Source organism: Mobula hypostoma, chromosome X2 (assembly GCF_963921235.1).
Source record: "Mobula hypostoma chromosome X2, sMobHyp1.1, whole genome shotgun sequence".
Lineage (NCBI taxonomy): Eukaryota > Metazoa > Chordata > Chondrichthyes > Myliobatiformes > Myliobatidae > Mobula > Mobula hypostoma.
In genome coordinates this window covers 16,515,636-16,529,044 of record NC_086129.1, presented here as the reverse complement: position 1 = coordinate 16,529,044, position 13,409 = coordinate 16,515,636, and the positions used below count along the sequence as shown (strand labels likewise).

The window sequence follows — 13,409 nt, the reverse complement described above, 5'->3', positions numbered from 1 at the left end:
AAGTTTAACTTCATTCACAGGGCAAATGTACAATGCTGTTAGTAAAGTAATTACATCAGGCACTTACAAAGATAAGGCAAATCAACATGGTTTTGTAAAAGGAAAAACATATTTTTCCAAATTATTGAACTATTTGAAGGTGAACTGGTGACTATCAATTTTTTCAATCCATTTAATAAGATGTCATAGGTGCTATTACTTTGACATAGGATGCAACCATTTTGTCAACCTAGTCTGTGCCAATTCTCAGAATAGAACATAGAACACAGAATAGTACAGCACATTACAGGCCCTTCGGCCCACAATGTTGTGCCGACCCTCAAACCCTGCCTCCCATATAAGCCCCCACCTTAAATTCCTCCATATACCTGTCTAGTAGTCTCTTAAACCTCACGAGTGTATCTGCCTCCACCACTGACTCAGGCAGTGCATTCCACGCACCAACCACTCTCTGAGTAAAAAACCTTCCTCTAATATCCCCCCTTCAACTTCCCACTCCTTACCTTAAAGCCATGTCCTCTTGTACTGAACAATGATGCCCTGGGGAAGAGGCACCGGCTATCCACTCTACCTATTCCTCTTATTATCTTGTACACCTCTATCATGTCTCCTCTCATCCTCCTTCTCTCCAAAGAGTAAAGCCCCAGCTCCCTTAATCTCTGATCATAATCCATACTCTCTAAACCAGGCAGCATCCTGGTAAATCTCCTCTGTACCTTTTCCACTGCTTCCACATGCTTCCTATAGTGAGGTGACCAGAACTGGACACAGTACTCCAAGTGTGACCTAACCAGAGTTTTATAGAGCTGCATCATTACATCGCGACTCTTAAACTCTATCCCTCGACTTATGAAAACTAACACCCCATAAGCTTTTTTAATACCCTATCCACCTGTGAGGCAACTTTCAGGGATCTGTGGACATGTACCCCAAGATCCCTCTGCTCCTCCACACTACCAAGTATCCTGCCATTTACTTTGTACTCTGCCTTGGAGTTTGTCCTTCCAAAGTATACCACCTCACACTTCTCCAGGTTGAACTCCATCTGCCACTTCTCAGCCCACTTCTGCATCCTATCAATGTCTCTCTGCAATCTATGACAATCCTCTACACTATCTACAACACCACCAACCTTTGTGTCGTCTGCAAACTTGCCAACCCACCCTTCTACCCCTACATCCAGGTCGTTAATAAAAATCATGAAAAGTAGAGGTCCCAGACAGATCCTTGTGGGACACCACTAGTCACACTCCTCCAATCTGAATGTACTCCCTCCACCACCACCCTCTGCCTTCTGCAGGCAAGCCAATTCTGAATCCACCTGGCCAAACTTCTCTGGATCCCATGCCTTCTGACTTTCTGAATAAGCCTACCGTGTGGAACCTTGTCAAATGCCTTACTAAAATCCATATAGATCACATCCACTGCACTACCCTCATCTATATGCCTGGTCACCTCCTCAAAGAACTCTATCAGGCTTGTTGGACGCAATCTGCCCTTCACAAAGCCATGCTGACTGTCCCCGATCAGACCATGATTCTCTAAATGCCCAGAGATCCCATCTCTAAGAATCTTTTCCAACAGCTTTCCCACCACAGACGTAAGGCTCACCGGTCTATAATTACCCGGACTATCCCTACTACCTTTTTTGAACAAGGGGACGACATTCGCCTCCCTCCAATCCTCCGGTACCATTCCCGTGGACAACGAGGACATAAAGATCCTAGCCAGAGGCTCAGCAATCTCTTCTCTCGCCTCGTGGAGCAGCCTGGGGAATATTCCGTCAGACCCCAGGGACTTATCTGTCCTAATGTATTTTAACAACTCCAACACTTCCTCTCCCTTAATATCAACTTGCTCCAGAACATCAGCCTCACTCATATTGTCCTCACCATTATCAAGTTCCCTCTCATTGGTGAATACCGAAGAGAAGTATTCATTGAGGACCTCGCTCACTTCCACAGCCTCCAGGCACACCTTCCCACCTTTATCTCTAATCGATCCTACCTTCACTCCTGTCATCCTTTTTTCCTTCACATAATTGAAGAATGCCTTGGGGTTTTCCTTTACCCTACTCACCAAGGCCTTCTCATGCCCCCTTCTTGCTCTTCTCAGCCCCTTAAGCTCCTTTCTTGCTTCCCTATATTCCTCAATAGACCCATCTGATCCTTGCTTCCTAAACCTCATGTATGCTGCCTTCTTCCACCTGACTAGATTTTCCACCTCACTTGTCACCCATGGTTCCTTCACCCTACCATTCTTTATCTTCCTCACCGGGACAAATATATCCCTAACATCCTGCAAGAGGTCTCTAAACATTGACCACATGTCCATAGTACATTCCCCTGCAAAAACATCATCCCAATTCACACCCGCAAGTTCTAGCCTTATAGCCTCATAATTTGCCCTTCCCCAATTAAAAAATTTCCTGTCCTCTCTGATTCTATCCTTTTCCATGATAATGCTAAAGGCCAGGGAGCGGTGGTCACTGTCCCCCAGATGCTCACCCACTGAGAGATCCGTGACCTGACCTGACCAATCAGTTTTCCCCTTTTATTCCCAAGATCCTAAATTTTAAGTAGTCAGGATCTAACCTATATCACCAGAGGGTTGAGATAGCTGCAGTACTATTGCACAATGTCAGAAAACACAAAGTAGGCAGAAATGGGTCTTTAAGGAAAATTAATGTACTAGAAACAGCTCAGAGGAGATTTACTATTTCGGTGCTGGGATCAGCATGTTCCTAAAGTGTGGAAAGATTGGACAGCTTAGGTTTGAAGAGTTGCAGATGACTTAATTGAGGAATCTTGACAAGATGGATGTGGGGAAAATATTCCATCTTGCTAGAAGATCTAGAACTATGGGTTGTTGATTTTTTTTTTAAAAAAAAAGGATTGTCTTTTAACTTAATACCAGAAGCTTGATGGGTAAGGCAGGTGGATTCAGAACAGGGATCCGCACATAGGATTGTGATATTATAGCTATTACGGAAACATGGTTGACACACGGGCAAGATTAGCAGCTCACTGCATAAGACCATAAGACAAAGGAGCAGAATTAGGCCATTCAGTCCATCGAGTCTGATCCACCATTCCATCATGGCTCATCCTAGATCCCACTCAACCCCATACACCTGCCTTCTCGCCATATCCTTTGATGCCCTGACTGATCAGGAAATGATCAACTTCTGCTTTAAATATACCCACGGACTTGGCCTCCACTGCAGTCTGTGGCAGAGCACTCTGGACTCTCTTCAATGACAACACATCCTTTCTGATATATGGGGCCCAAAACTGTTGACAATACTCCAAGTGCGGCCTATAAAGTGTCTTATAAAGGCTTAGCATTATCTCCTTGCTTTTATATTCCATTCCCCTTGAAATAAATGCCAACATTACATTTGTCTTCTTTACCACAGACTCAACCTGTAAATTAACCTTCTGGGAGTCTTGTACAAGGACTCCCAAGTCCCTCTGCACCTCTGATGTTTGAACCTTCTCCTCATTTAGATAATAGTCTGCACTATTGTTCCTTTTACCAAAATTCATTATCATACATTTCCCAACACTGTGTTCCATCTGCCACTTTTTGTCCATTCTTCAAACTTATTTAACTCCGGCTGCAATCGCATTGCTTCCTCAGCATGAACTATCCCCCCATCTTTGTATCATCCACAAACTTTGCCACAAAGCCATCAATTCCACTATCCAAATCATTGACAAACAATGTGAAAAGTAGGAGTCCCAATACGGACCTCTAAAGAACACTTATAGTCACTAGCAACCAACCAGAAAAGGCCCCTTTTATTCCCACTCGCTGTCTCCTGCCCATCAACCATTTCTCCATCTATGCCAGTATCTTTCCTATAACACCATGGGATTTTATCTTGTTAAGCAGCCTCATGTAGGATTAAGATAAAAGGGATTCATGGTGACTTGTCTGTTTAGATTCAGAACTGGCTTGCCATAGAAGACAGAGGGTAGTGGTCGATGGGATTTATTCTGGCTGGAAGTCAGTGATTAAGTAGTGTTCTGTACTAGGCCTTTTGTGATAGATATAAATGACCTGAAAGTAATGGACACCTGGAATGTGCTGTCAGGGGTGGTGGTGGAGGCAAATATGATAGAGATGTTTAAAAGAGACTTTTAGATAGGCACATAAATGTGCACAGAACATGGGGATATTGGCTGGGTAGGCAGAAGGGATTAGCTTAGATAGCTATTTGAGTTGAATTAATCTGGCACAACATTGTGGGCTGAAGAGCCTGTTCTGGTGCCAGTAGTGATGACGGGTCTCAGCCTGAAACGCCGACTGTTTATTCCTCTCCGTAGATGCTGCCTGACCTGCTGAGTTTTTCCAGTATCATGTGTGTTACTCTGGATTTCCAGCATCTGCAGAATCTCTTCTGTTTACCAGTGCTGTACTGTTCCAGAGTGGTGGGGTGGAGATAAATCTCTACCAAAGGAAGCGTAAGGTGCTCCTTCCCTCCGCTAGCCTGCAGGTCACCCTTGGGCAAAGTGTAGCACCTGCTTAGCCCCCCCTATCAGGGTCACATGAAGCCATGGGTTGGATGAGCAGCCGGTGCATATCACAAGTCCTGGTTGTGCGACCACTGACGGCCAGACAGACAATCTCTGAAGAGTATTGATAATGGCTGGGGTCGCTTGTCTTGTAAAGACACTGCCTAGAAGAAAACAATGGCAAACTACTTTTATAGAAAAATTTGCCAAGAACAATCATAGTCATGAAAAAAACCCACATCATACCACATGGTGCATAATGAACAAAGTGTTCTATGTTCTAATATTTCAGTATATAAATGCTTCTGCTGTAACAGAGATGGAGGTGGGGGGGGGGTGCTTGCATTATTAGAAATAACATCAATAACATCACAGCAGTACTTGAAGAGGATATCCCAGGGAAACTTCCAGCGGGGCCATTTGGTTAGAACTTGGAAATTTTGAAAAAGGGTATCACTACAGGCCCCCTCCAACAGTCAGTGTGAATTAGAGGAGCAAATGTGTAGCACAATTGCAAACAGGTGTAGGAACAACAGGGCTGTAAATATTAGGTGATCTTACCTTCCCTAAAATTGACTGAGAATGCCACAATGCAAAGCAATTAGACATGGCAGACTTTGTCAAGTGTGCCCAGGGAAGATTTAAAATAGAATTACAGCAAAATACATTATAGCACAGTACAGACCTTTTGGCCCACAATGCTATATTAACCTCCTACTCTAAGATCAATCCAACCCTTCCCTCCGACAAAGGCTCCCATTTCTCCTTCATCCATGTGCCTATCTTAGAATTTCTTAAATGTGCCTGATGTATCTGCCTCTATCACTCACCCACAACTCTGTTAAAAAAATAAATAAATAAATAAATAAATAAATCAATCTACATCTGACATCCCTCCATACTTTCCTCCAGCGACCTTAAAATTATGACCCCTTGTATTAACTATTTTCCCCCCTGGGAAAAAGTCTTTGGTTATCCACTCAATAAATGCCTCTCATCATCTTGTGCGCCACATCAAGTTACTTCTCATTCTCCTTCACTCCAAAGAGAAAAGGCCTAGCTTGTTCAAACTATCCTCATAAGACATACTCTCTAGTCCAGGTAGCCTTCTGGTAAATCTCCTCTGTACCACACTACCCAAGGCTATTTCATTCACTGTACCCTGGTTTGATCTCCCAAAATTCAAAACTTACATTTAACTGTTTTGAAAGCCATTTGCTAATCCCAAGCCCACCTACCCAGCAGGTCAAGATCCCCCTGTAACCTTTCATAACCTCCTACACTATCTATAACAGACATCCCACCTCTCCTGGCAGTTCCGAGAGTCTCCCGCATATTAATAGTGGCTCCCTGATGCCCACAAATTATATACAATGTCCCAGAAATTGATTTTTTTTTTGAGCGCGAGCGTGAGAGAACGCGTGAGAAAGAGCGAGAGAGCAAGCACAAGAGCAAGAAAGCAAGCACGAGACAGCAAGCGCGAGTGAGACAGCGCGAAAGCGAGAGAGAGCGAGAGCAAGAAAGCAAGCGTGAGTGAAAGCGACCACGAGAGAGAGAGCGCGAGAGCAAGAAAGCAAGCGCGCACAAGACAGAGAGCGAGAGCAAGAAAGCAAGCACGAAATAGCAAGCGCGCGCGTGAGAGCAAGAACAAGAGCGAGAAAGTTCCAAAAAAAAGAAAATATAAAACGTACGTCACCCCAGACTACACTAACGTGTACCCCTGCCTAATAGGGGTCAAAATAATGACAGTGTTGCTCGCTGCGCTGTTTACACCAGTGACTTTTCTATTGCCCATGGTGGGTTAAGGCTGTAAAAGACATGTTGAGGTGAGTTTAACAGGTGTCATTTGTTCATTAGCATAGCTAACATTATTTAAACTAGCTGGCTAGCTGTTAAGGAGCGACTCTATTGCAGACATCCCACCTCTCCCAGAAGTTCCGGGAGTCTCCCGCAAATTGATGGTGCTACCTCCATGAAATGAGTTTTTGCAGGGTGGGATGTCTGCTATAACATCACCTGTTTAGAATCATCCGCATAGTGTGATTAACAAGTTTGCAGATGACAATGAAGAAGCTTACAACAGAATCTAGATCAACTCAAAGTATGGATGGGAATGGTGGAAGGAATCTAACTCAAAAAAGTACAAAATGATGCAGTATGGGAAAATCAAACCTGGTTCTGTCATAAATCATGAATGACAGAGACCTAGGTGGTGATGTTGATCGGTGAGACTTTGGGATAAAAAAAAATACACGATTACCTTGAAAGCAGTGACACAAACAGCCAGAGTGGTGAAAGTGGCATATGACTTCATCAGCTAAGGCAATGAGTGTAGGAGTTGGAATGTTGAAATTGTACAAATTGTTGGTTAGGCTCACTGTGTGCAGCTCTGGTTGCCATGCGAAAGGAAGGATATGATTAAGCTCAGGTGGGTTCAGAAAAAGAAAAAAAATCACAGTAAGTTGTGGCACTGAAGAGCTCGAGTTTTAAAGAAGGATTGGGTAGGTTGGAACTGTTGTTTCTGCAGCAAGGAGGCTGAGGATGACCTTATAGAGATTTATAAAATTATTAGGGAAGATAGATAGTCAGTTTTCCTGGGTAGGGCAGTCAGAAACTAGAGTGCAGAGGTTTAAGGTGAAAGGGGATCAGAAGCTCAACAAGTGAGGCAAGTAGAGGGATCCCAGAGGTAGTGCTGAAGGAGCCTCAGCCCTTGAGCTTGCCCAACAGACTGAGATTGTTGCTTCCTATGAGGATGACAGGAAGGGGCTGGAGGAAAGATGAGTAACTAAACTGTGGCAGCGTGGTTCAGGAAGCCATTTAAAAAGGGGGGAGGGGAGAGAAGAAAAATGTTCTTATGATTGTGGACAGGATAGTCCGGGAAAAGACACAATTCTCTGTCACAACGGTCAGGAGTCCTGAAGGCTCTTGTCTGCCTGGTTCCCAGGTTCAGGACACCTCATCTGAATGACAGAGCAATTTGGATAAGGATGGGAATGAACCAATTGTCATGGTCCACGTGGGTACCAATGATGTAGGAAGAACAAGGAAAAGGATTCTGCGATGGGAAATTGAGCAGCTGGGGCCAAGTTAAAATGCAGAACCAAAAAGGTAATACCCTCTGGTTTGTTACCTCAGCAATGTGCAAATTGAAAAGGGTTATTAGGATCAGAGGGGTAAAAGCATGGCTCAAAGATTGGTGTGGATAAAGTGGATTTGAATTTGTGGGATATTGACACCATTCCTGGGGAAGGAGAGAGCTGTTCCAATGGGACAGGCTCCACCTGAACCATGCTGGGACCAGGGTCCTGGCGAATCAAATAACTAGGACTGTGGATAGGGCCATTAAACTGAAGAGTAGGGAGGTGGGTTCAACAGTTTAGAAAAATGAAGATAAAGTAGAAGGGAAGGATAATGCAGGAGAGGTTATGAGAGTCTCCAGAATAAATAATAAGACAAAAAAGTTTGGAAAGGGATAAGAATTTAACTTCTGGTAACATTAAGATAAAATTACAAAGGGTGATGAGTACAGGGCTGAAGGTGTTATATTTGAATAGATACAGTTTACGGAATAAGGTAGATGATTTTGTGGCACAATTACAGATTGACAGATGTGTTATTGTGAGCATCACTGAGTCATGGCTGAAAGAAAATCAAAGTTGGGAGCTTAAAATCCAAGGACACTCATTGTACCAGGACAGGCAGGTGGGCAGAGGCAGTAGGGTGGCTCCGTTGCTAAAAATGAAATCAGATCCTTAGAAAGAGGTGACATAGGGACAAAACATGTAGAATCCTTGTGGGTATAGTTAAAAAACTACAAGGTTAAAAAGACCATGATGGGAGTTCAAGGTTTTCGAATAGTTGCCAAGACATGGGATACAAATTACAATAGGAGACAGAAAAGGCATGTAATAAGTCATGGGGATTTCAATATGCAGGTAGATTGGGAAAATTAGGCTTGTGATGGATCCTAAGAGATGGAATTTGTAGAATGCCTACAAGATGACTTTTTAGAGCAGCTTGTGGTTCAGCCCACAAGGCTATTCTAGATTGGGTGTTATGTAATGAACCAGATTTGATTAGCGAGCTTAAGGTAAAGGAATCCTTGGGAGGCAGTGATCATAAAGATAAAATTTACCCTGTATTTTGAGAGGGAGAAGATAAAGTTAGATGTACCAGTATTACAGTCGAGTAAGGAAAATTACAGAGCCATGAGAGAAAAGTTGGCCAAAGTTGATTGGAAGGGGACACCGGAATGGATGATGGCAGAACAACAATGGCTGGAGTTTCTGGGAGCAATTCAGAAACTGCAGGATAGACAGGTACATCCCAAAGAGGTAGAAGTATTCTAAAAGGGAGGATGAGACAACCATGGCTAACAAGGCAAGTCAAAAATATCATAAAAGCAAGAGAGAAGGCATACATCACAAAAATTTGTGGGAAGCAAGAGAATTGGGAAACTTTTCAAAACCAACAGAAGGCAACTAAAAAAAGCAAGACAAAAAAAAAAGAAACATGAAGGCAAGTTAGCCAATAATATAAAAGAGGATATCAATTTTTTTTCAGATATATGAAGAGTAATAGAGAAACAAGATATCGGACCACTGGATATTGATGTTGGGAAGGTAGCAATGGGGGACATAAAAATGGCGGAAGAACTTAAAAACTATTTTGTGTCAGTCTTGACTGTGAAAGACACGAACAGAATGCCAGAAATTTGAGTGTCAGGGAGCAGAAGTGGGTGTAGGCATTATTACAAAGGAGAAGGTGCTTGGGAAGCTGAAAGGTCTAAAGGTAGATAAGTCACCTGGACCACATGGACTACACCCCAGGGTTCTGAAAAAGGTAGTTGAAGCGATTGTAGAAGCATCAGTAGTGATCTTTCTACAGTTACTAGATTCTAGAATGGTTCCTGAAGATTGGAAAATTGCAAATGTCACTTCACTCTTCAAGGGAGGCAGAAGAAAGGAATTATAGGCCAGTTAGTCTGACTTCAGTGGATGGGAAGATGTTGGAGTCCATTATTACAGATGAGGTTTCAGGGTACTTGGAAGCACATGATAAAGTTGGCCAAAGTCAGCAACGTTTCCTGACGGGGAAATCTAGCTTGAAAAATCTGTTGGAATTCTTTGAGGAAATAACAAGTGGGATACACACAGGAGAGTCAATGGATGTTGTTTACTTGGATTTTCAGAAGGTCTTTAACAAGGTGCCGCACACGAGTCTGCTAAACAAGATAAGAGCCCATGGTATTTCAGGAAATGTAATGCAGGGATAGAAGACTGGCTGACTGACAGGAGGCAAAGAATGGCATCCGGTAAGCTGGTGGCTTGTTCGGACACAGCGGCCTCTTGGGGGCAAACCAAAGGTATCTTAGTGTTTCTTAAACATTTTTTTTAATGACTGCAAGACAATGCTGAACATTAAGAACTTCAAGTACTACAGGTCTACCCCATCAGCAAGCTGCTGGTCAGCGGAGGAGCTGGATTTGGTGCGGACCGTGTTACTGCCTGCTACAGAAAGGCATCCGAGTCAATGTGCGAAGGAGATGTGCAGCCAAGCAGCGAGTGATTATCTTGAACAAATCTATTGCGATCGCAAGACCCTGTTGGATAATGGTAATGTAAAATACTGCTTCGGTTTCCCTTGATTATTGGTGGGGGAGCTGTGTGGCCTCGGTTGCAGTGATGACTTGGTCTCAGGCTGCAGCAGTCAAGGAGAGAAGACGCCAGAGGTGTAGTGGCATGGTGCCTCTGCTGGGTTGGAGGCTGCCCCGTCCCATTAGTGTTGCCATCCAGTGTTCAATCGGTGGAATGACAAGCTGGACTGCGTATATGCGGACATTCATCTGCGGACTTCTGGGAACTTGCTGATAACATCCATGCACCATCAATATACAGGACGTGTTTCTTGGGAATTGGGCGATACATCTAAATATTTTTTGTATGACTGTATGCTTACTTGCTATCTTATATGTGCTCTATGCGTCTTGTGCTGTGTGAGACCGGTGGTACTGTGTTTTGCACCTTGGCCCCGGACGAACGCAGTTTCAATTGGCTGTACTCATGGGTATTCATGTATGGCTGAATGAAATTAAACTTGAACTTGAATACAGGGGACCTTTTTTGGTGGGCTGCCGGTGACTAGTGGTGTTGCGCAGAGGTCGGTGTTGGGACTGCTTCTGTTCACATTATATACCCATGATTTGGATGATGGAGTCGATGTCTTTTTGGCCAAGTCTACAGATGATACAAACATATGGAGGGGCAGGCAGTGTTGTAGAAGCAGAGAGTCTGCTGAAGGACTGGGACAGATTAAGAGAAGTGGCAGATGGAATTCTATACAGGGAAGAGTCTGATCTGTTAAGGATTATTGAGGAGCTATGGAATTATGTGAATATATCAGATGGAAATTTAAGAATGAATCAGCCTTCAGTTCTTAATGTAAATTGCAAGCAGTAATCAGTTTGAAGTTAAAGGGACACCTTTGCAAATGAACAATACTGTCTATAGAGTACAGGTTGGCCCACAGTAGAGGACAAGCTGGTAGAGATATGGTTTGCAAAGTAGTGACCTTAAGATGTTCACATATATATCAGCCAAACATTAAGACCATAGGGATACGTTAATTTGCACCATTATACACCTGTTCAAGAAAGATTGCAGACCAGACTGATGCTGTCACTTAGCACATCAAATAGCAGACCTATAAATAGTTGGGAGATTTGTGTACTCAGAGATTCAGCTCTCACAACACTAATCTTCGGCTCTTGGAAATTTTTGGAAAATCTTTGCGAATTAGTCTGTCCCAGCAAAGGTATTTGAACACTCAGAGGCAATTCACAGAACCATTTGTCAACCCAATGTATTGAAGTAAAAAATGTCATTGTAACTATTCAAACTGTATTGAATCACCTTTTGATTTTAAGGGTGTAAGAATGCAAAGTACTTTTGGGATTGAGAGGCTCCACTGAGTGTCTCCAGAAATGATGCAAACTGTTGTGATGAACTTCTATAGCACCAGCTTTAACGTCTCTCCAGTGACTTCGATTACAGTCACAACATAGTCATGCACTTTCTCAATCAAAATCCAAACAGAATCTTATTTCGACACAAATCATACATCAGTAAACTTGTCATATTCCCTTCAGTATTGAAGAAATCAGAACATTGAGAAACTCATCATTGAATTCTATAATTTTCTAGACCTCTCTCTTTTGTTGAGAAAAATTCAAATCCCTTCCTTCACTGCAACCCAGCAGTGAAGGTAAGGAGGTAAGGATCTGCATCTCATGGACCATGAAAGGATCATGGTAACTTTTAGCAGCATGAAGAGGTAGCAATGGGAATTATCATAGGTAATTGAATTAAAAGTGTTATTAGGATAGGTGAGAGAGTAGCTGTAACTGAATGCAGATTTGTTATTTCAGAAGACTTAACAAGAATACTTTTCTGAATAACCAGTCTCACCTCACTCTGATCTACCGTTGAATCTTGTCTGTGAAACTTTGGTGGGCGCCCAGGTCGCCTCCCTGAGCCGAAGCGCCTTCTGCCTCGGCCACGACTTCTGCTCTTTGACCTGTCAAGAGACAATTGATCAACATCACCAGCTACAGTATCCCTGTGTGAAAAGGGCCATGACCTAAGTATGAATATTAAGAAGAAAATGTCAAAGCCAATGCTCCAGGGGAAAAGCCCCAAATTCTTAAAACTTCTGCTATACTGAGAACTTCTCAACAGCAATATTAGAAACATAGAAAACATACTTCACAATACAGGCCCTTCGGCCCACAAAGCTGTACCGAACATTAGAACTACCTATGCTTTACCCATAGCCCTCTATTTTTCAAAGCTCCATGTAGCCATCCAGGAGTCCCTTCAAAGACCCTATCGTTTCCACCTCCACCACTGCCGCCGGCAGGCTATTCCATGCACTCATCACTCTCTGCATAAAAAAACTCACCCAACATCTCCTCTGTACCTACTTCCAAACACCTTAAAACTATGCCCTCTCATGCCAGCCATTTCAGCCCTGGGGAAAAGCTTCTGACTATCCACACAATGCCTCTCATTATCTTGTACACTTCTATCAAGTCACCTCTCATCCTCCATCGCTCCAAGGAGAAAAGGCCGAGTTCACTCAACCTATTCTCATAAGGCATGCTCCCCAATCCAGGCAACATTCTTGTAAATCTCCTCTGCACCCTTTCTATGACTTCCACGTCCTTCCTAAAGTGAGGCGACTGGAACTGAGCACAGTACTCCAAGTGGGGTCTGTCCAGGGTCCTATATAGCTGCAATATTACCTCCTGGCTCTTAAACTCAATCCCACGATTGATGAAGGCCAATACACCATATGCCTTCTTAACCACACAGTCAACCTGCGTAGCAGCTTTGAGTGTCCTATGGACTCGGACCCCAAGATCCCTCTGATCCTCCACACTGCCAAGAGTCTTACCATTAATACTATATTCTGCCTTCATATTTGACCTACCCAAATGAACCACCTCACACTTATCTGGTTTGAACTCCATCTGCCACTTCTCAGCCCAGTTTTGCATCCTATCAATGTCCCATTGTAACCTCTGACAGCCCTCCACACTATCCACAACACACCCAACCTTTGTGTCATCAGCAAATTTACTAACCCATCCCTCCACTTCCTCATCCAGGTCATTTATAAAAATCACGAAGAGAAGAGGTCCCAGAACAGATCTCTGAGGCACAGACCACTGGTCACCAGCCTCCATGCACTCTTTGCCGTCTGTGGGCAAGCCAGTTCTGGATCCACAAAGCAATATCCCCTTGGATCCCATGCCTACTTACTTTCTCAATAAGCCTGGCATGGGGTACCTTATCAAATGCCTTGCTAAAATCCATGTACGCAACACCT

General features: G+C 43.4%; 1 protein-coding gene across 1 annotated transcript in view; it reads right to left on the bottom strand.

Moving 5' to 3' along the window:
• prdm10 (PR domain containing 10) overlaps window positions 1–13,409 on the bottom strand; it is a 134,578-nt gene that overhangs the window by 21,891 nt on the left and 99,278 nt on the right. The window contains exon 11 of the mRNA XM_063038440.1: window positions 11,987–12,095. Within this exon, the coding sequence (XP_062894510.1) occupies window positions 11,987–12,095 (109 nt within the window). The remainder of the gene's footprint in view (window positions 1–11,986; window positions 12,096–13,409) is intronic.